The sequence below is a fragment of the Carassius auratus genome, chromosome 2 (assembly GCF_003368295.1).
Source record: "Carassius auratus strain Wakin chromosome 2, ASM336829v1, whole genome shotgun sequence".
NCBI lineage: Eukaryota > Metazoa > Chordata > Actinopteri > Cypriniformes > Cyprinidae > Carassius > Carassius auratus.
In genome coordinates this window covers 28,047,591-28,070,916 of record NC_039244.1, presented here as the reverse complement: position 1 = coordinate 28,070,916, position 23,326 = coordinate 28,047,591, and the positions used below count along the sequence as shown (strand labels likewise).

Here is a 23,326-nt window from a genome sequence, read left to right as displayed (position 1 = left end):
CAGACAATAGGACAACATACAACCCTCTACCACACACAATAAAACGTTACAAAATGCAACAATACAAATATAATTAGTTTACTCGTGTTTGTGGAGGGTTTGGGTTGGGTTACTCGTGTTTGGGTTAGTTTCTTCTTGTTTGTGAAGAGTAAGGGTTAGTTAACTCGTGTTTGTGGATAACAGATATTTGAGTTGTGTTGCTGATGCTCAGTGATCTTCAGAGATTTTCTATGAAACTAAAGTCGGTGTCTCCTGTGTTAGTTCTTGTTAACCCTTATGTAGTTGGGACATTGGGGGACTGCCTATGCATAGGGCCTGGGATCTTGTGCAGCTCCCCTGCATATAATCATGCATTCTTGATTGAAAGTGAAAAGTGAAAGTCATGACATTTGCTAAGTATGGTAGCCCATACTCTGAATTAGTGCTCTGCATTTAACCCATCCAAGTGCACACACACACACACACACACACACACACAGCAGTGAAGTGCAGGTCTCTAACCATTGGTCCACAGCTGGATTGGGAGACACGGTAAAGTGTGGTTTTCTACCAACATGGAAATGCCTGCCAGAGGGACGACGCATTATGCCATCGCAAGAGTCCAGAAGTGTTTGTGTTTGTGCGTGTGTGTATTTGTGAGAGAGGGAAAGAGAGACCTTTTGGCACTTATCTTGATGTATCTGAACAAAACAAAATGTGCACCTCAGCTCTCAGAACTACATGGAGTAACCAATAAAAAAAGTGTTTATGCACATGCTCCCTTTTGATGGTGGAAGTACGGACGGCCTATGTGTGAAATGCTTGTCTTTTATTGTCTTATAAGCATGTTGCTAGCATGTTTCTAGCATGAATGCCATTTTGCTAGCATAATTAGCATGTTACTAGCATGTCGCTAGCATAGCATGCTGCTACCATGTTGCTAGCATGTTTCTAGCATGATTAGCAAGTTACTAGCATGTTGTTACCATGACTAGCATGTCGCTAGCATGTTTCTAGCATGATTAGCATGTGACTAGCATAATTAGCATGTTACTAGCATGTCGCTAGCATAGCATGCTGCTACCATGTTGCTAGCATGTTTCTAGCATGATAAGCAAGTTACTAGCATGTTGTTACCATGACTAGCATGTTGCTAGCATGTTTTGTAGCATGATTAACATGATGCTAGCATGTCGTTAGCATGTCTCTAGCATTATTAGCATGTAGCTAGCATGTCGCTAGCATGTTTCTAACATGATTAACATGTGACTAGCATGTTGCTAGCATGATTTTAGCATGATTAGCATGTTGCTAGCATGTTTCTAGCATGATTAGCATGTGACTACCATGTTGCTAACATTTTTCTAGCATGATTAGCATGTTGCTAGCATGTTTCTTACATGACTAGCATGCGACTAGCATGTTGCTAGCATGATTTTAGTATGATTAGCATGTTGCTAGCATGTTTCTAGCAAGATTAGCATGCGACTAGCATGTTGCTAGCATTTTTCTAGCATGATTATCATGTTGCTAGCATGTTTCTAGCATGACTAGCATGCGACTAGCATGTTGCTAGCATGATTTTAGCATGATTAGCATGTTGTTAGGATAGATAGATAGATAGATAGATAGATAGATAGATAGATAGATAGATAGATAGATAGATAGATAGAAATAGTCAGATAGATGGGCTGAGTTTGGAGTCTGTAGAGTTAAAGCTCTAGGAGGAGTAGCAGTTGCAAAATTTTTGGTCAGAAGAATAAGAAGAAGAAGAAGAATATTAAGTTTAAATAGGACTTCAGTCAAGCCAACTTAATAAAAAAAGAAAACAGATAGAATAAAAAAATAATAGAGCAAGCTAGCGTTAGAGGTCTTTACACACACACACACACAATTTCATAATGAATTAAAACAAAATAGAATACAAAAAGATTAGAAAGGTAGTTGGTAGTTTTTTTTTTAAGAATAGATCTAGAATAGTGAGTGTTAAAGTTAGAGGGTCAAACAAAGATGGAAGAGATGTGTTTTGAAAAATCTATTTGCTTTTCTTAAATAGATCAAGGAAAGTGCGCAAAGGTCCCTCTCTCTCTCTCACACACACACACACACACACACACAATATAATATGCTGTTATACCCCATATAGCTCCATATACAGTACAGACCATAAGTTTGGACACACTTCTCATTCAAAGAGTTTTCTTTATTTTCATGACTGAAAATTGTAGATTCACATTGAAGGCATCAAAACTATGAATTAACACATGTGGAATTATATGTGGAATTATATACATAACAAAAAAGTGTGAAACAACTGAAAATATGTCATATTGTAGGTTCTTCAAAGTAGCCACCTTTAGCTTTGATTACTGCTTTGCTCATTCTTGGCATTCTCTTGATGAGCTTCAAGAGGTAGTCACCTGAAATGGTCTTCAACAGTCTTGAAGGAGTTCCCCGAGAGATGCTTAGCACTTGTTGGCCCTTTTGCCTTCTGTCTGCGGTCCAGCTCACCCCTAAACCATCTCGATTGGGTTCAGGTCCGGTGACTGTGGAGGCCAGGTCATCATCACTCTCCTTCTTGGTCAAATAGCCCTTGATGCCTTCAGTGAGACTCTACAATCTTCATAGTCATGAAAATAAAAACTCTTTGAATGAGAAGTGTGTCCAAACTTATGGTCTGTACTGTATATGGAGCTATATGGAGTATAACAGCATATTATATTGTGTGTGTGTGTGTGTGTGTGTATGAAAAAAAAAACATTAAAATCTAATGCTGCACAAAAACTAACAATGCATCAAAGGCAATGTAGTTACTAATTGTTGACATGCCCAAGACTGTGATAAAAAAAAAAAAAAAAAAGTATCCAGTCACAATTACTTTTTATATTGAAAATAGCCCCCCCCCCCCTCCCCCCTTATTATGCAAATAAGAATTATCTGCATTTTAATTTAGTGGATGTTTTCATCCCCGAACATCATGGAAGGGTAGTGAATTTGAACAACCCACAAGTGTTAACAGCAGCACCGAGCGGTCACAGCTGGATCTCTTCTGAATAAGCTCGTTATATGTAAACAAATAGATCAGTCCACCTCAGTGACAGAAACATGAAGCACAGAAGCCAGTAATGATGAATCAGACTCTCCTCTAAACACATACTGTCAGAGCGTTAACTGCTTTCTGCCAATGATCTCATATCTATGTTTAGATGAGTAAATACAGTCCGAGGTGTTATTCACTCGAATGTAAAGGAACAACACTGTGATCATCATTAATGTTTTTGGAGAGGCGGATAGAGGCCGATGGCGTCACCCGCACAACGACACGCCCTCCTGTCCATAGGCGTAGATGGTTATATACGTAGATTCCTCATTAACGTAAGCCATCCGCAATATTTACGTCATTCACCATAATAAACAATGAATATTCAAAAATGCCACAATCCTTAAATGACATATCTATGGTTCCTTCCTTATCTCGCATTCCTGGGAAGAGTTATCATGTTGCCCGTTTCCCGGCGGTTTTTTACAGCGTCTTCGAATGTTAATTTATTATTATGACGTCACGTGAATGTTGACGTTGACTGTTGCAAGATGGCGGACGCGGACCTGTGACCGAGGCATCTAGCTGTGGACATCTATGCTCTCCTGTGTTCCTCCAATGAGCAGCTCTTCCTGTCAACACCGGATGTTCATGCTGAAGATATATCTGACTCTTTACCGATAATATATGTGTAATGTAAATATTTGCGCCATGACGACAGATTCAGACGCGACAGGAAGAGTTTAGAGGAACTAAATCTTAACTAAAGGTTTAATGTCATGGGTGCCGTGTTGACACGGAGCGCCGCTTCACACTGACGATGAGCCCGCAGAAGAAGATGAAGAAGAGGAAGGAGCTGGACGCCCTAATCGGCCTGAGCGACGGCCGGAGGAAGAGCAAGAGCAGCGGACACCGCCTGCTGCGGACCGAGCCGCCCGAGTCCGGTTCCGCTTCCGGTACCGAGCCCGAGTCCGGCTCCGAGGAGCGGAGCTTCAGCGGCCCGAGCGGCCTGTTCACCCGGTGAGAGACCGCAGAACCACACACACACACACACACACACACACACACACAGAACAACAGAACCACAGAACCACACACAGAGAGTGCTAGACCGTCTCATGAACAGATTCATCAGGGAAGGACGGATTAAACACTAGCTGATGTTTCCTCCGATGAGGTCTGTCACAGATTCAGTTCATCCTCCTCATACTCACACACACACACACACACACACACGATCTCTTTTAGTATTTCAGGAGTTATAAACACTGAAAGTGTGAGGAATGAGCTGAGGTCAGTTCTGATCAGTGAGAGATCGAGTTCTCAGGCATGAAATAATAAACAGTAATGTACAGCTGGCAGGTGGTTAACAGCAGCTAAAGCAGGACTGACCCAAAGTGTTCTTTACACGCTACATACACAAAACACTGGACGCAGAACATTGATTTGATTTGAATTACATTATGAACTCAAAACATCTGCAAAGAAAATGAGATCCTTACAGTCATCTTCTAGCCAATAGTAACAAGCGATTGTGATCATGTGATGCAGCCGAGCGTATCTTCAGTTACAGTATTGTGACGGATGAATCTGAGGGAATATGAGTGATGTGGTGTGTGTGTGTGTGTGTGTGTTGTGTTCTGCAGGAGTCCGCTGCGCTGCTGCTCGCTCTGTTACCCGCTGTGTGTGTTCGTGGTTCTGGCGGCGTGTGTCACGGCCTGCGCTGGACTCATCTGGATGCAGATCGCCCTCAAAGAGGACCTGGACTCCATGAAGGAGAAGATCCACATCAGTACGTCCACGTCTGAGCACACTGAGATCAGCCTGATTTACTCAGTGATTCTAACGATTCAGCAGACACATTATTACACAGTCTTCATAATAATCCTCCAGCTCTTCATCAGTTAGAGACACTTTCACCAGCCTGAATTCTGCTGTTTTTATTATGTCACACCACAGATGTGTTAAGCGTGTCATGTTGAGCCTGTTGATCGAGTGCTCAGACGAGAGTGTGTTGATGATGATGATGATGATGGTGTGGTTGGTGTTTGACAGTGGAGAGCAGTCAGAAGCTCTCATCACACGAGATCCTGAAGCTCAGCGAGGACCTGAAGAACAAACAGATGAAGCTGGACGAGCTGGAGAGCGGAGACCGAGGCCTGGTCAAACTCTGGTCCAACCTGAGCGAGATCAGTCTGAAGGTACACTTCTCACTGTAGTTTGCTGTGGAAACACACTGAGAATAGTTGCATGCTTTCATCTGAAGATGTGTGTGTGATGCTGTTCATGTCTCTGCAGCTCAGTGCTCTGGATTCAGCTGTCAATCATCTGAAGACCAACATCAAATCTGCTTCTGATCTGATCGCACTTCCCCGGACGATAGAGGAGCTGCAGAAGGTGTGTGTGTGTGTTTACTGTATGTGTGTCTCTCTCTCTCTCTCTCTCTCCCTCACTCTCTCTCTCTCTGTGTGTGTGTGTGTGTGTGTAGAGCGTGGCCTCCATCGGCAGCACCGTCACCAGCGTCCAGCACGATGTCTCCATGATTCAGTCAGTCGTGGAAGAGAGAAGGAGAGAAGATCAGCTGAAGGCCGTATGTTTCTAATAAACCGTATTGTATTGTTTGTTAGTAGCTTTATATCGTTGAGATGTGCTTCATATCAGTGTGAAGAGTGATTGTGTTGATGTGTGTCTCTGTGAGGCTCATTTATAATGACTTTCTCCTGATTTCTGAAGAATGAAGAGAAACCCGTGAACAGCAGCTGTGTGACGCTGAAGCAGGTAAACACACGAGTAACACTCCTCTAGTGATCATCAGTCTCCAGCGCGTTTAACCCAAATCTGTCTGATTTAGCAGCTTGAGGAGAACGCTCTGTCCTCACAAACACAAACACACATCAGTGTGTTCTAGATGTTATCAGACAAAATTATTATCGAATTATGTGATATAAATTTTTGCCACCTTTGTGTTCCTCACTAAAGACATCTGTACCTGATCTGATCACTTTACACACGTTCACAGATTGATGAAGGACACGGATCAGTGTGATCAAACAGAGCACTATTTTATGATCTAATGTACGTCTTCAAAATAAGAAAGCTGATCAATTCTGAAACATCTCTTGTGTAGAGAGAACACACACCTCACTGAGCGTCTCTGAAGAGTCCACAAGTTAATACTGCTCTTCTGTAATAGATAAGCAGCAGCGCAATGCACATCCGATGTTTACATGAAGCGTTAGTGCACACGGTCTTCACACACAACATGCTCTGAGCTTCATCCTGAGGTCATGTGTTTCTGAAGCTGGAGTCTGAGTGATTGGTGTTTTGTGTGATGCTGATGGGACAGGACCTGCAGCATCTTCAGGAGGACGTGAAGGAGATGAACAGCTCTCTGCTGCTCCATCAGTCGTGGTCGAGTGAGCAGATCCAGAGCGTGAGGTTTGTGCTGTCCAACCTGAGCAGATGGGTGTCAGCGCTGGACCAGAGCTCCTCCGAGGAGACGGTGAGATCACGAGCGTCTCACAGAGCTTCCTTCAGCAGCTGTTCCTCTGGTAACTGACCTCTGACCTCTGTTCACCTCCCACAGCCTCCTCCGTCCGTCCGTCCGCTCCAGACTCTCCAGACCGCTGCAGACGCCGCTGGAGCTGGTGTGTGTGCGCTCCACGATCTCCAGAGCTTACCCTGACTTAGGAAGGTTTGGATGAGTGATGTGTGTGTTTCCTCTGGTCTCCAGGTTCCTCGGCCGCTCGCCGGCCCAGGTTTCTGTCCCGCAGACGTTACAGACGAGGACCGATGTCCTCCCGCAGCACCGAGGCCGAGTCTGAGAGAGGTGTGTGAACTCCCTGATGATTATTAGTGTCATCCGTTTCTTGTTCACAGGAGTCTCCTGAAGCTGTGACGTGACGTGCACAAAATATAAACACTAGATGTCAAGCAATTAAAAGTTTGAATCAAATTAATTACATGATGTGCCAATTAATCCAACTAATTAATCACACGTCGGTTTCGGCTGAGAAATAAGCCCAAACTAAAAAAAAAAAAAGCTTTGAATAGACATATTTTAGAAACAAAATATTTTGATTCAGCATTGCATAACTAATGATAATAAATGTTAATTCATGTTTTTGTTATTGAATACTAAAATGATTTTTTAAATAAAAAATATCTTAAAAATGAAACTAAAAAGCCAGTAGGTGGCGATGAGTCACTGTCGTGATGAGTGATTGAATCATTAGCTCACATCACTGCTGTCAGTCGGTTAGATCAGGGCTTATCAACCTTTTCAGGCATGCCCCCCCCCCACCCCATTACTGTATTCATATCCAGATTTCTTTTTAACATCAACATATACACAAATATCCCGAGCTTACTTAAGAGCAGTGAATTATTCTTCTTTTGCTCTTTTTGATCAACATGTTAACAGAAATGCATGTATCTCAGAGATCTGAGACGGCTCTGTTTGTGCGCTTCAGTTGTGTTCACAGAAACCATCTAACGTTAGCACAGCGTGTGAGTACTGCAATGAGATGTCTTGCACTTATGACTTAAAATTAATATTTAAACTCACAAGACTTCAAACAGGTGAGAATGATAAAACTTTCTTGAGGAAGCAGCACTGTCCCGATCGTACACAGTTTTGGGGCTGAGATGACACACAGTGGGGTTTAGTGCGTGTCATTATAACGAAACAAATATATAACCTGATAATAAATACATTCAGTGTGATAGCGGAGTCTGTTTCTGATAATAACATGCTAATACATGACTGGATTCCCAACACGACTAACCGTAAATCATCTTACAGCCAGAGGGGGGTATAGAACCCAAAAACTGTACTCGAGTTAGGGTTAAAGTACTCATAGAAATATTTACTCAAGTAATAGTACTAGTCTGGATAGTTACTTGAGTAAGAGTAAATGTGTATCAGATAAACAAACTACTCAAGCAGTTAGTTACTAGTTACTTTAGGTCATATACTGAATATCTATAGTATTATAGATAACCTATATTATATTTAGATATATAGATTCAGTTCCTGTGCACGTGAGGTTAATGATCCTCTAGCTCTGTTCCCTCGCGTCTGAATGCTTCTGGTCTTGTGCTCAGATGAGGAGCAGCGTCTGCTGAAGGAGTTGGGCTCCGATCCGGACCGGGCCTCGCTGGGGGTCAGTCCTGAGGAACAGCGTCTCGGTCACTGATTCACTGGCGGTTTACAGACTGACCTCACCGTCACGAATCAGCTCAGTCTGACCAAGAGCCGTAACCCGCCGGACTAACACACAATCACAGCAGCGCTCCGCTGTTTAATGATCAGACGCTTCATCTCAGGTAAGAGTGAATCTCTCCCGTCAGAACAGGCCCTGAATCAGAGGAAGTGTGTCTTACCTGAAGGAAATGAAGCCCGTCTGAGATGCTGTGAATCGTGACCTTGTTTTAATGCAGTTTTAGCCTGAATCTCATTACTGTAATGACACAAATCAACCGTGCTCGTGTTTCTCGTACTGATTTAGATTAATCTGTTCTACAGAATACAGTGAACTGTTATATTACTGTCACGAGACTCACCTGTTAAAATAGAAACTACAAACACAAACCCATCAGAATCATAAATCTGGATGCATTAAATTCACAAGAAACTGAGCAGCTCAATGTGTTTATTTGGCATCTACTGACGTCTCTCATGACTTATTAGGCTTCCCATGATTCTTGAAGCGTGACCTGATCTCACGAGATTCACTCTTACATATTTAAATATTTATCTGTCTCAAGAATGATTGTGAAGTGTGTATGAACCGAGGGAAAATAAGACCGTGCTGAACTACATAACTGTCAGATCTAGCAATAATGTGATCCATTCTGCTTTTAGTAAATACGAGAATATAATGCAGTGCACCTCTCTTTTATCAGATTTAGTTTTTAATTTCAGGTGATGTTTGAGGGTAACTGTGGCCTGTAGATGATCATGAGGATGGACTGTGTATATATATCTATTTCTGGGTCGAGCGAGGGTGTGAAGGAAATCATGGTGTCTCAAACTTTACTGTCACTTCCTGAAACCAGATAAACACTGTACATATTGAACTGGACACTTGTGTGTATGAAACTAGGAAGATGTGTGATCAGGGCAAATCTACTTGTTTTGCATGTTCTCTTTAATGTAACATGAATAAAAGCTCATTTATTAAAGTCTGTGTAGATATATTTCTGCTTGTTTCTTGTCCTGTATTTAAGCATTGCAGAGGAGAAGGAACACAAGAGCATATTAACCCTTCATATACAGTGATCAACAGATTCCTGCACCTTGTCTTGCCTTGTTGAAATCACATGGTTATTAATGTTTGAATATTTTCCCTGTAGTTCAGCTAGATCGTATAGTATAGTTTTTAATAAAACATTTATCGTTTCTGGATATAAATAAAAGTATTCATTAGAACATAGTGTATATCTCAAGAGAAAAGGGTTAATATTCACTGGTATAATAAAAACAATGGTTTAATCAAGTGTTTGTTGTTCTTCTGCGTGGATGTTCAGAAAGCAGTTCTGCCGCTCGTTCTCCTCCTAACACTGATCACCGTCTACGTCTGGTTTAGTCAGACATTGATCTTTATATCTTCTGGGAATTGAGAAGGCATTTTATTAAGTCTTCTGAAGGACAGTACATTGTGAAAGCCTCTGACAAATACACACATCACTTGGTTCAAAAGTTTACACACCCTAATTCTTGATGCAAAGTGTGTATATTACGGCTGTCAAATGAATAAAAAATAACTGCATATATAAAATATACACATTTTCTGTTCTGTTTGTATAATAGTGTCCTGGTGTCGGAGCGGTGTATTCTACACATGAACGTGATGAGATGTGAATAACTGGACTCTAACTGCAGCTGTAGATCATTGATGATTACGGAGAACAACGGAGGAATATGAGACGGAGCAAATAATCCTCAGAACTACAGACAAACTGCATGTGCTTTATAAAAACTTCACAATGCATTCTGATTTAATAAATCTCTGTACAGAAATGACAGCAAACAAAACAGGAACTATGGGAGGAAGAGTGCAGGTGTTTGTCATCAGAGTTAAGCGAGAGCACCTTTGGCCCTCCAGTCCTGCGTCAGCACCTGCATCAGCTCTTCCTCATCCTCCTCATCATCATTATCCTCCTCTTCCTCCGCCTCAGCTCTCTGGCGTCTCTCTCGCGCCGCCGCGCTCTTCACTTCCTGTCTGGAGCGCAGCAGCTCCACGCGCCGGAAGCACTCGATCTGCTCATCGATCTCGTCGATCTGCCGCTCCAGACGTCCCTCCTCATCATCCTCGGCCACGATGGCGTCAGACGCACTGTTCACCTGCCGCATCTCCTTCTGGAACTCCTCCCACTCCTTGTCCATCTGGTCCCGCGGCGTGTCCACGTTACGCACTTTAGCATCACGCACCGGGTCGTCGAAGAAGCCCTCGGGCAGGGCCTCGGCCGCAGGCTCCTTCCTCTCCGCCGCGCTCTCCTCAGCGTCCTCCGGTTTAGACACTGAGCCGGAGTGAGACACGGCCGGCGGGCCCGAGCCCACGCTGCTGTCGAAGAAGTCCACCGGGAGAGCAGCGGCTGGAACATCTTCTTCATCATCATCATCACCGTAGAGTCCAGCGAGGAGCCCCAGACCCACAGACTGACTTGAAGATGAGACCGGTCCTCCTGCGGCACCTGTTCGCATCACACACACTTCACTCAGAAGATAGATAGACTCGCACTAGTATGGTTCAGAAGACCCCTGACCTCTGACCCCATCTCAACACTGTCCTTTATCAACACTGAGAGACGCTCCACATGATCACTGTGAGTTAAACGCTGACCATGTTTAGTCATGTGATGCATATTATACTCAGATTACTATATATATATATATATATCTATATCTATATATATATATATATATATATAGATATATATATCAATCAGTGTGTGTGTGTGTGCTGTTCACTTAGTGCTCAGTGCTGGGATGTTTGCTGAAGAACAGCATGAGAACTTCATCAGGCTGGTTTCTCTGAATCATCTCAGAGTTTATAATGTTTATGACTTATGCAGTGATTTAAGATTTTTCAGGCCTGAACCTTTGGATGATTCTAAATAATCTAACGTTACTTGATACCAAGATCTATTCAACCCGAACACGTAATGATTCTGTATAGATCTCATGACTGAGAGGCTAAGGGTTCGAGTCTTACCTGCGCCTCCGGTGAGAGGAAGCTTCGCGCGTTTCCCGGATGTGGACGCGGGGTCCGGCGCGGGCCTCTTCAGCGCTGAGGATGATGATGCTGCTGATGAAGACGCTGCCGGGGCTCCAGCGCTGTCTCTGTTCTTCAGCTGGTTCACTTTATCTTTGTGCTGTTTCCCGAGGACGTGTGTCTGCCACAGGAGCGCGCTCCTCACCGGCGCGTTGCACAGCGCGCAGCTCAGCTGACCCACACTGTTGTATTTTGCGTGCGGCGATTCAACGCGTTTCTGTCGCTCGCTCGACAGTTTCTTCTCCTTCATAAACCGCCGCAAATCCTCTTGATTGACCACCTTCTTCCCCTTCTGAACCGAAGCCATCTCTTCGCAGACTCGTCGCGGGTAAATGACGTGATGTAGGCGTCGCGTCGCGTCTTCCTCTCTTGTTTTTATCGGCGGTTAGCAAACAGCTTCCCAGTGCGTTACCGCCACCCACTGATCTGGAGCGTGGAGCAACACCAACGAAAAAACCCTTTGATCAAATAAAACCAATAAACCTATATTTCTTAAATTTGTTTTCTACTAGTGTTTACTTACTACTTACTGCAGGGTAAGATGAAGACTAGAAGCATTTTGTTGTCAGAACAGACTCTTAAATAATTGTCATTGAATTTAAAATAATTTATGGGAAAAACAACATGACTTTCAACATACATTTGGTCACACATGTGGGGGCCATTATGGGCTACGTCAACCTTTCCATTTGAATCAAATATGGCACTCTATTAAAGGCTATGTTGCAGGTTTTTTTTTTTTTCTTTTCTGGTAATTTTCTAGTTCGTAATAAACATTTAAACAGTTATCCATTGTATTTGATGTTGTAGGGTATTACAAAAAAGAAATATAATAAGGAAAAGTAGGTGATATCTTAGCGGTTAGCTACAGGTTAGCAATGAATCTTGTTTCTCCCACAATGCATTGCATGACGTCACATGAGGTACTCGCTTTTGGACGACAAACGAAAGCCCGCCTTAATACCATTGAGAGAGTGAGACGAGTAGTGAGAGTAGTAGCTAGTGAAAGAGATCGATAGATTGATAGATAAATAGATAGATATCATAGCATAAATATATAGTCAGAGATAGCATAGCATAACAGATAGCTTAGAGAAAGAGTAGAGAATAAATAGACAACATGGTTTATTACTGTGTTTGTGGCGGGTGCAAGAACTCCAGCAAAACTGGACATAGGGTCCATTGTTTCCCCAAGGACAAAGGGATCTTCCGAAACTGGGTGCAATTTGTCAAGATTAGGCGGGCAGATTTTTCAGCTAGCTCTGTCACCGCCTACTCGAGAATATGCAGCGCGCATTTCAAGGAGGAGGATTACCACTCAGGGGATGCCAAGATGGTCGCACTTTCTTTAAAAAGTATGAGGATGGCTAAGTTAATTCCTACCGCCGTGCCGTCTGTGAATGCAAACCTCTCTGCTTGTCCTGTCCCGAGGTCGAGAGACACCGTCTGCTGCAAGCGATATATTGCCACGGTAAGCATCATGCTAACATTAATGTTTACAAGCTGCGTTTTAGCTAGCTCTGTTTGTATTTTGCATACCGTGTTCCCTTTGACACAGCCTCCACTACAAGCGTGATCATTCTGACATTAGAAGAGCATATTTCGTTATTCACGAATATGAGCCAAAACAAAATTGCCCTGAAGTAAATGTCCATAATATGGACATCGGGAATCGTCATCGGCAATGGGCTTTCACAATAGTGTGTTTGCGTTTTGTGTTAGACTGCTACGGTTCTCTTTCACATATATTTGACCGTGACCGTGTAGTGGAGGCTAAACGCAAGTAAACACAGTTTACCCACCTCTGAAATATCAGAAACAGTTTATCCACTTTTCACTTCAAAGTTTAGTTACCTCTCAGTAAATTCACTAACGTTACCTCATAGAGTTTATGCACCACATGTACTCTAGACATTTATAACCACTTATTATATTTGTTTTGGCAAGATGATGACAGATACCTCACAGCAGGAGACCGTGGACAGTGTAGACACTGTGGAGAGTGTCGATACTGGCGATCAGCCCTTGCCCTCCTCCACTTCTGACGCTGTGACACAGTGTTATTTGAAGCCCCCCCGATGGTCTCGCGGTAAGTCTTGGGTATTTTAAGTGGTAGATATTCTGTCTAAATCATTGCCAGTATCTATGCAAGCAGTACATTTCCATACACATTGATTAAATTAATACATAGCCTACACCAAAACATAGCCGCTTAGATTTGCTATGATTGTCACATGTTTGGGTATGTTTACTGCCTCTCCACAGCTGTGCAGGTTAACCTGAAGCCCAAGATGGTCAGCGTGGGTACACAGACGTCTTTCAGCCCACAAACCTCCACTCCCCTCGCTAGTCCTGAACGGACAGATGATGAAGATGATGATAATGCCTCTGTCGTTAGTGACTTATCGTGGGTGCCCGAAGAGCCGATGCATGAGGAGGACTTGTTTGATGAGGAGCCACCTTACGCTTGTGACCCCCACCACAAGTGAGATAATTTAAAACCGACATAGACCATTTTGAATGCTCATTTTATTTCCATCTTTGTAAGTGGCAATAATTGTCGCTGTACCCCATTCAAGGGGTCCTGCATGCCGCATGTCTGCTCCTCTGCCTGTTATTTGCATGTTATTTGCATGAAATTTGTTGTATGTAATTCAAAATAATTTACCAATCATTTTACCTGTGCCTTGTCAACCTCTGTGTGCAGTGTTGTCTGGGCTCACTGTGTGTCTGCTTGATGTGCTTTTGCGTGTGTGTGTGTGAGAGAAACAAAAGAAACTGTGCAAATGTTTCAGGTCAGTAATCTTCGTCCTTGTTCAGTAAATGTTCAGTAACCGTTAAAAGCAATGCCAATAAACTGTGTTTTCTTATCAAAATTCATGTGTTCTGTGTGCTTTATAACATTTTAAGGGCAATTGGGGGATCACAACAGAATAAGCAATTATTTTTATTAATTTTCATCCAAACGAGGCCATTGAAAGCCCTGATAGGTCTGGTCACCACTTTGAAATTTTTGTCTGATGGTTGAAACCACACAAGAGGGTAGAGGCTTCCTTATACTCCTGCCTAAAACTCCATAAGCCCAGCGTATAGCCTGCCTGTACGCAGTGTACCGGTATTGCCTAGGGATAAGTAGGAAAGATTCTTAAGTTTAAAACTGTAAGTAGGTTGGAAACGTCATTTTAAGCCTGTCTCTTATGCATGTTTATTGTGTATGCAACACATCTCCTGTCACCTATAGCTGTTGTTCAAAAGACTCAGTGTAAAAAGATTGGTAAAGTAAACAAACCATGAACATACTCGTGTGTGCTGGCTTGAAGGGGACCATGATCCTGCCTGAAGTGTGAGTATGCTATGTGTAGCACAAACGGATTCAGGCAGCATGCCTCAAATCCAGGATGCTGCGTTAGGCACGTTACATCTGCTGGCCGCGGGGTGAGGTCCTCGACCAGCGACCAAAACGCTCTCACCTCCCTACAACACAAGCTCTCCACCAGTTTCCATGGGACGACACCGCCCACACAGACACCTGCCAAACACAGCGACACAGACGCATACTACTCACTCCCTCTACCGGTAAGCCTGACGGTGTCAATGACAATTAATCACGAGGAAAACTAGTTGGCACTATCAACAATAATCACACTGAAGACATGACCAGCCGTCGGCGTCGGCTACGTTTGCAAACAACATTTTCACCGGAGGAGGTGGTAAAAGCTTAGAAATTAACAGTAGGGGTTCACAGGTGGGACTGTCAAGCTAGCCCATAGCTAATCACTGTCACTAGATATAAAGAAAACGTTGACTTTTATTCGGTGCTATTCACTGACAGTAAAAAAAAAAGTTGTTATTGTATGCACTGCTGTTCACAGACTACTAGCTCCAGCGGTCATTGCTGCGTTTCTAAATGGTAGCAACTCACCAGGACACTTCACCAACTCTCCAGTCATTCTCCTCTGACCATGCATTTATTTGTCTTTGATTGCCATCGGCTCTCGGTATTTCCTCATTCGCCCTGTCACGTCTAAACGGTTCGAAATTATATGGCTGTGGGCCATCATAAATGTTAACTGTGGGTCTTTCCACCTCTTCCTCATCCCAGTTAGACGCCATAGTCACTGAGTGGTAGAACTAGTTCTAGTAGCTGCTGAGCTGCAAGGCTGGGGCTACCTTCCAGCACGTCTACCTCATGTGACGTCATCGCCGAATTGCGTAAAAAATAACCGTTACTAACCAAAAACTACAAAAACTGGACTTTAACACCATTTTGGAGACATTTCTAACTTTATATACATATCTTGACTGCTTTACGTACCCATTAATCGAAAGTAGTGTTTAACCTGCACCATAGCCTTTAAAGTATTTTAATGGAACACAGGATGTCTTTTCTGTTGTGGAGAGAATTGCCAGAAAAGAATCAGAATCAGAATCAGAGCTTTATTGCCAGGTATGTTTACACATACAAGGAATTTGTTTTCGTGATAGAAGCTCTGCAGTACAACAGAATGACAGCGACAGAACATAAAACACATAATAAAAGAATAAAAAATACAAATAAGTAGATAGTGAATGACAATATACAAATTGACAATTGTAGGCTGTCTGGTCGTTCTGGTGCTCAGTGCTCTGTAGCGTCGACCAGATGGCAACAGTTCAAAGAGGGAGTGTTCTGGATGTGAGGGGTCCAGAGTGATTTTGACAGCCCCTTTTCTCACTCTGGATAAGTACAGTTCTTGAATAGAAGGGAGGGTTGTACCAATGATTCGTTCAGCAGTCCGGACTAACCTCTGTAGTCTTCTGAGGTCAGATTTAGAAGCTGAGCTGAACCAGACAGTTACTGAAGTGCAGAGGATGGATTCAATGATGGTGGAGTAGAACTGTTTCAGCAGCTCCTGTGGCAGGTTAAACTTCCTCAGCTGGCGAAGGAAGTACAACCTCTGCTGGGCCTTTTTTACGATGGAGTCAATGTGAATGTCCCATTTCAGGTCCTGAGAGATAGTGGTGCCCAGGAACCTGAATGACTCCACTGCAGTCACAGTGCTGTTCATGATGGTGAGTGGGGGGAGTGCAGGGGGGTTTCTCCTGAAGTCCACGATCATCTCCACTGTTTTGAGGGTGTTAAGCTCCAGGTTGTTGAGAGTGCACCAGACAGCCAGCTCTTTTACCTCCTGTCTGTAAGCAGATTCGTCACCGTCCTGAATGAGGCCGATGAGTGTGGTGTCATCTGCAAACTTCAGGAGCTTGACAGAGGGGTCTTTAGATGTGCAATCATTAGTGTACAGGGAGAAGAGCAGTGGGGAGAGGACACAGCCCTGGGGAGCTCCGGTGCTGATTGTACAGGTGCTGGATGTATATTTTCCCAAACTCACTAGCTGCTACCTGTCTGTCAGGAAGCTGTTGATCCACTGACAGATGGAGGTGGGCACAGAGAATGGATTTAGTTTGGGCAGGAGGAGGATTGGGATGATCGTGTTAAAGGCCAAGTCCACAAACAGGATCCTCACATAAGTACCCGGTCTGTCTAGTTGTTGCAGAACATAATGCAGTCCAATGTTTACTGCATCGTCCACAGACCTGTTTGCTCTGTAGGCAAACTGAAGAGGATCCAGCAAGGGTCCAGTGATGTCCGTCAGGTGGGCCAGCATCAGTTTTTCAAATTATTTCATGACTACAGATGTTAAAGCCACAGGCCTGTAGTCATTTAGTCCTGTAATCTTGGATTTCTTTGGAATGGGGATGATGGTGGAGCGTTTGAAGCATGAAGGGACTTAGCACAGCTCCAGCGATCTGATGAAGATACGTGTGAAGATGGGGGCCAGCTGGTCAGCACAGGATTTCAGACAGGCTGGTGTAACACAATCTGGGCCTGGTGCTTTTTTCCTTTTCTGCTTCCGGAAGACCTGGCGCACCGCATCCTCGCTTATCTGTATTGCAGGTGTGGGGGATAGGAGGTGTGAATGGTGAGAGTGCTTGATTGGAGATGTGTTCAGGGCAGGTGATGGGTGTTCTTTCATACCTGCAGTAAAACTCATTCTGCCAGTCGTTGATTCTCCACAGTGCTGGGGGTGGTGTCTTGTCTTCCACAGTCTGAAAGAGAAAATGCCAAACATATGAGTGCAAAGGTTCAGTCATTTGTTAAAGAACTTTATTTTAATAAGCAAAGAACAGATAAATGTGAAATATTAAATGACATTGTCAAGGTTTTTGGCTGTCCCCCAATGCAGGATTGCATCACAACTGCATATAGGCTTGCAATAAGTTATGTGGAAATGTAAGTAACTGGTTCTGGTCTTACAAACATTTCTTGGTTAATGGAGTTCTAAATCACACTCAAAAATATGACCGACTTAAGAAGAGATGCAACGGTGCTATATACTTGAAGGATGGTACATTCTCTTTAATTAGTGACTTTAATTAATTAGTCATTTTTAAACAAGTATCTGTGCATCAAAGTCCTGCATATTGTGAATGTACCAAACACGTCTGAGCTTTAGTTGAGGTTCTTTTTAAGTCTAACAACCCTTTATGTAAAGATTCACAAATAAATGTACAGAGTAAAAAGACTGGAACCATTAGTGCCATCAGGCCTGGTATGATAAGAATGAAATGTGTTGTTGTTGAAACAGCCGACAATTTGTACATTACACCTTTGCCAAATCCACATGAACGGGACTAAAAAAAGCAGTCATTAGTCATATTAACCAGTGTTGTGATATGTATTTATGTTAGACTTGCTCTTGATGTTTTGTTATGAGATATCTGTTAATGAAATTTTATATGCTGGTATATCTTATTATAGAAACCAGTATGAATCAAGTCTGATACTGTTACATCTTGAAAGATCGGCCAATAAAATCACTAAAAATGTATCTGCTTCTGTGTGGGTTTTTATTGCTTTGTAAAAAGCAGATCAGCTTCAGTTCCATGTCTTTCAATTACTTTAAAATCTATTCCACCCCAAGGCTTGTTACTACAGTATATGCACTTAAACAGGTAAGTTTATAAGATGGAATGTAATATTATGAGGAAAACATATTTATTAAGTCACTCAATCAAAAGTTTAAAACAAAACGAAAAGCTAAGTATACTTAGAATACACAATTATACTTTTAAGTATATGTCAGTAGACAAATATAGGCCAAATATACTTAGACATTTCTGTCAGCATAGGTCAAGTACACTTAAGTGCAATTTTAAGTATATTTCTGAGAATAACCTAAAGTACATTTTAGAGAAGTACAGAAAAAGTAGACAGAAATTATACTTTCTTATTTTTATTTTAAAAGAAGTAAACTCCTAGCACACTTGAATATATTAATTTTTTGTAAGGGTCCGTACATTCGTGATTGTGCAGAATGACCGTTTAATCTTCTTGTCATCTCCTAATTTAAATGAAATACACTCACTGTTGCTCGTGTACCCGTGTATGTTACTGTATTAGTGCAACATCCTGGCAGATCACCAGGTCAAGTCCTCACAAATATGTTTAAAAAAATATATATATTTCCATCCCTATGATGTTTCTGCAACAAAATTGACTTATCTTCATTGAGTATTATTCGTATTATGACAATTGGTTGAGGGATTTAAATAGAGAAGTTCAATGGATTGATGGAAACGGAGTGCACACTGTTAACGACAGCACTAAAGTTAAATAGTTTTAAAATTAACCTTCAGCCATTAATCGGAGTAAAACATGATTTTCCATACTTTATGAGCAACACCCTAGTTCAAATGTATGTAGCCAAATGACGTGGATAGGCCACAAAATAAAAATTCCTACAGAAATTAAGCATGATATAAAAAATAATTTAGAAGAATGACTGAGAATTTCTGTGCAAAAATCTTACTTCCGGTTTGGTACAAGTTTCAGCTATTTTTTTTCGATTGTGGATCTAATGACGTAGACGAGAGTGGAACTACTTATATGAGCGTTTCTCTCGGTGAAGCGCGCCTGCGCACACAAATTGATCAGAGGAGAGTGATACCGTGCACATCAACGCGCTTCAATATCGTCGGCAGCGCTGCATAGGATTTGTTCGAGAATGCCTCCAAATAAGTGCAGTTTTGGATGTGAGGGAAGGTTTACTGTGTTCAGCTTCTCCAAGAACCCAGCGTTACATGAACAGTGGATGGAGTTTGTTTTTCCGGGGCAGCAATGGAGTGTATTAAGTGCGTTTGTGTGTTCTGGTCATTTGAGTGACGAATGTTTTATAAACAAGGCCCAAATCGATGCTGGATTTTCACATCATTTGCTATTAAAACATGGAGCCGTCCCTGTGATAAAAGACCCCATTCATGTAAGTACAGTTGCATCATATTTCTGTAATTTGTTGGAAATCAGCACATAAATGAATATATGTTAATGGAAACAACACGAAAAATCTGTATTATAGCTCCGCTCACAGCATGCCTCCGGAGCTCGGCATATCAATAATAAAACAATACTTGTTAAAGTCTGTTATTTAAAATTGATTTGTGCTCTTGAAAAATAAAGATGCTAATGTTAGTTTTGTTACATATATATATATAGAAACATAGAAACATGCTAGCAACATGCTATCAGCATGATAATCATACTAGAAACATGCTACCGAAATGATAACAAAATGCTAATCATGCTAGAAACATGCTAGCAACATGCTAATCATGCTAGAAACAGGCAAGCGACGTGCTAGCAACATGCTAATCTTGCTAGAAATATGTTAACAGCATCCTAGCAGCATGCTAATTATGCTAGCGATATGTTAGCAATATGTTAATCATGTTAACAACATGCTAGCGACATGGTAATCATGCTAGAAACATGCTAATCGCTAGCTAATCATGCTAGCAACATGCTACTGACACGCTGACAACATGCTAGCAACATGCTAATCATGCTAGAAACATGTTAGCATTATGCCAATCATGTTAGCAACATGCTAATCATGTTATCAACATGCTACCAACATGCTAGTCAAATGCTAATCATGTTAGAAACATGTTAGCAACATGCTAGTTGAATGCTAATCATGCTAGAAACATGCAAGTGACATGCTAGAAACATGCTAATCATGCTAGAAACATGTTAGCAAACATGCTAAGCATGCTTGAAACATGATTCTAACTTCTATCTATTTATCTATATCTAAGTAATCTATCTTTATTTCTAACTAATCTATCATTCTTTCTTTCAAACTATTCTTTCTTTCAAGCAAATCTATCATTCTTACTTTTGAACTCATCTGTCTATCATTATCTCTCTTCGAACTAATCTATCTATCATTCTTTCTTTTGAACTCATCTATCTATCATTCTTTCTAACTATTCATTCTAATATATATTTCAAACTAATCTATATATTATTCTTTCTTTCAAACTAATCTATCATTCTTTCAAACTATCTATCTATCTATCTATCTATCTATCTATCATCTATCTATCTATCTATCTATCTTCAAACATTTTCTTGCTTTCTTCCTCATTTCTTTCTATCTACCCTAGCAAAATGCTAATAATGTTAGAAATATACTAGTCGAATGCTAATCATGCTATCGACATGCTAGCAACATGTTAATCATGCTAGAAACATGCTAGTCACATGCTTATCATGCTAGAAACATGCTAGTCACATGCTAATCATGCTAAAAACAAGCTAACAACCTGCTAATCATGCTAGAAACATGCTAGCAATATGCTAGTCTGATGTTAGTAATACTAGAAACATGTTAACAACATGCTAATTATGCTAGAAACATGCTAGTCACATGCTAATCATGCTTGAAATATTTTAACAACATGCTAATATGCTAACAAACATGCTAACAACATGCTAATCATGCTAACAACATGTTAGCAGCATGCTGATCTGACTAGAAACATGTTTTCAAATGCGAATCATGTTAGAAACATGCTAGCAGAATGCTAATCATGCTAGAAACATGCTATCGACATGATAATCGTGCTAGCAACATGCTAGCAGCATTCCAATCATGTTAGAAACGTTAACAACATGACAATCATTCTATAAACATGCAAGCGACATGCTAGTGACATGCTAATCATACTAGAAACATGCTACCGAAATAACAACATTATAATCATGCTAGAAACATGCTAGCAAAATGCTAACCATGCTATAAACATGCTAGCGACATGCTAGCAACATGCTAATCATGCTAGAAACATGTTAACAGCATCGTAGTAGCATGCTAACCTAACCCTAACCCTAACCCTAACCCTAACCCTAACTCTAACTCTAACCCTAACCCTAACCCTAACCCTTACCCTAACCCTATCTCTCTAACCCTAACCTAACCTAGAGTTAGGGTTAGGTTAGGGTTAGGTTTGGAAAAGTACAACAGCTCCCCCAGGGTTAGATTTGGAAAAGTACAACAGCTCCCCCCAACCTAGCCCTCGTCTAGGCCGGTTTGGGATAGGGAGACTGAGGGAAAGGTGCACGGGCCCACGCTTGTCAGACTATACCATATCGCATGAGATCATCTCCGGTCTAGGAGCTGTGCTTGTCTAAGCATTGGGCCTAAAAAAGTGAAAGTTATGTTTTTGGTTAAATTTAGGCTCTGAATTTTTTCACCCTTAAGTTTCACAGTGCTCGAGTTGAACCGGCTGGGTTCATAATTGCTGAGGTTATGGCGGTTAGCTTGAGAGTGCAGTTTGTTCCAGCACTCAATCTAGATCTAAGTAGATATGAGAACACAAAGTTCTTGACTGAACTTGTTCCAGATCGGCGAACCAGACCACAACTCGAAGGTCGCAGACCGGTAATCCCGACCCAGCATCGTGCTCTGCCAAAAAGTATTGTTTCAGCCAGACTGCCATGTTATCAAAGACGGTTAATGTCATAGTTAAATTATAATCATTGGGTCTGTGATTGTTAAGTTTAGGGTGTGTTTTAGTTCAGCCTTAAATTTAGCTGTGTTAGAATTACACCGACTAGGTTTGCAAACCGCTGGGTCTGTGACGGTTAAGTTTAGGGTGTGGTTTGGTTCAGCCTTAAATTTAGCTGTGTTAGAATTAAACCGGCTAGGTTTTTAAACCGCTGGGTCTGTGACGGTTAAGTTTAGGGTGTGGTTTGGTTCAGCCTTAAATTTAGCAGTACTCACCAGACCACAGCTCGAAATTCAGAGTCCGACGATCCCGACCCAGCATCGAGTTCCGCCATGAAGTCCTGTTTCAGCCAGACTGCCTTGTCCCAAAGACGGTAAGTGTCATCGTTAGACTATAAACACTGGGTCTATGATGGTTAAGTTTAGGGTGTGTTTTAGTTCAGCCTTAAATTTAGCTGTGTTAGAATTAAACCGGCTAGGTTTTTAAACCGCTGGGTCTGTGACGGTTAAGTTTAGGGTGTGGTTCGGTTCAGCCTTAAATTTAGCAGTACTCACCAGACCACAGCTCGAAATTCAGAGTCCGACGATCCCGACCCAGCATCGCGTTCCGTCATGAAGTCCAGTTTCAGCCAGACTGCCATGTTATCAAAGACGGTTAATGTCATAGTTAAATTATAATCGTTGGGTCTGTGATGGTTAAGTTTAGGGGTGTGGTTTGGTCCAGCCTTAAAAATAGCAGTCCTCGAGTTGAACCGGCTAGGTTTTTAAATGCTGCGGTTATGGTGGTTAGGTTTAGAGCGCGGTTTGGTCCATCTATAGATTTAACAGTACCCGAGTTGAACCGGTTAGGGTTAGGGTTAGGTTAGAGTTAGGGTTAGGGTTAGGGTTAGGGTTAGGTTAGAGTTAGAGTTAGAGTTAGGGCTAGGGTTAGGTTAGGGTTAGGGTTAGAGTTAGGGTTAGGGTTAGAGTTAGGGTTAGGGTTAGGGTTAGGGTTAGGGTTAGAGGTTAGGGTTAGGGTTAGGGTTAGAGTTAGAGTTAGGTATATAGGGTAAAATGCGAAATTGCACCCCCCTATAGGGTGGGGTGCACTTCGTTTCTATAGGTCCTAGAGGGCTGAAATTCGGTATATATACTATTTAGAGGGCGCCCGATCGTTTGCACTTAGTTTGGTAGCTCTAGCGCCACCAGGTGCTGAGATA

The 23,326-nt window shown here is 42.0% G+C and overlaps 3 protein-coding genes across 3 annotated transcripts; 2 read left to right on the top strand and 1 right to left on the bottom strand.

Annotated features, from left to right (window-relative positions):
- The first annotated feature begins 3,561 nt into the window (after window positions 1-3,561).
- On the top strand, window positions 3,562-9,220 carry efcab14 (EF-hand calcium binding domain 14). The gene is made up of 10 exons (XM_026197075.1): window positions 3,562-4,039; window positions 4,666-4,811; window positions 5,075-5,220; window positions 5,318-5,416; window positions 5,508-5,609; window positions 5,753-5,797; window positions 6,366-6,521; window positions 6,606-6,666; window positions 6,753-6,848; window positions 8,126-9,220. Exons 1-10 carry the CDS (start codon window positions 3,840-3,842, stop codon window positions 8,215-8,217), a joined length of 1,143 nt encoding a protein of 380 aa, XP_026052860.1. The 5' UTR covers window positions 3,562-3,839; the 3' UTR covers window positions 8,218-9,220.
- A 410-nt stretch (window positions 9,221-9,630) lies between these two features.
- znf830 (zinc finger protein 830) lies at window positions 9,631-11,665 on the bottom strand. Its single transcript, XM_026197101.1, has 2 exons — window positions 11,239-11,665; window positions 9,631-10,717 (listed from the first exon to the last, which is right to left on the bottom strand). Exons 1-2 carry the CDS (start codon window positions 11,603-11,605, stop codon window positions 10,101-10,103), a joined length of 984 nt encoding a protein of 327 aa, XP_026052886.1. The 5' UTR covers window positions 11,606-11,665; the 3' UTR covers window positions 9,631-10,100.
- A 200-nt stretch (window positions 11,666-11,865) lies between these two features.
- LOC113039223 (THAP domain-containing protein 10-like) lies at window positions 11,866-14,174 on the top strand. Its single transcript, XM_026197110.1, has 4 exons — window positions 11,866-12,769; window positions 13,246-13,387; window positions 13,564-13,783; window positions 14,006-14,174. The coding sequence occupies exons 1-4, from the start codon at window positions 12,419-12,421 to the stop codon at window positions 14,034-14,036; spliced, it is 744 nt and encodes a 247-aa protein (XP_026052895.1). The 5' UTR covers window positions 11,866-12,418; the 3' UTR covers window positions 14,037-14,174.
- The last annotated feature ends 9,152 nt before the right edge of the window (window positions 14,175-23,326 follow it).

Coding starts and splice junctions, on each gene's coding strand:
- znf830 (XM_026197101.1), bottom strand. CDS start 11,605: ATGGCTTCGGTTCAGAAGGGGAAGAAGGTGGTCAATCAAGAGGATTTG. Junction 10,718..11,238: donor TCCTCTCACCGGAGGCGCAG/GTAAGACTCGAA, acceptor TGATGCGAACAG/GTGCCGCAGGAGGACCGGTC.
- efcab14 (XM_026197075.1), top strand. CDS start 3,840: ATGAGCCCGCAGAAGAAGATGAAGAAGAGGAAGGAGCTGGACGCCCTA. Junction 4,040..4,665: donor CCGAGCGGCCTGTTCACCCG/GTGAGAGACCGC, acceptor TGTGTTCTGCAG/GAGTCCGCTGCGCTGCTGCT. Junction 5,610..5,752: donor GAGAAGATCAGCTGAAGGCC/GTATGTTTCTAA, acceptor TGATTTCTGAAG/AATGAAGAGAAACCCGTGAA.
- LOC113039223 (XM_026197110.1), top strand. CDS start 12,419: ATGGTTTATTACTGTGTTTGTGGCGGGTGCAAGAACTCCAGCAAAACT. Junction 12,770..13,245: donor GCAAGCGATATATTGCCACG/GTAAGCATCATG, acceptor TGTTTTGGCAAG/ATGATGACAGATACCTCACA. Junction 13,784..14,005: donor GCTTGTGACCCCCACCACAA/GTGAGATAATTT, acceptor CTCTGTGTGCAG/TGTTGTCTGGGCTCACTGTG.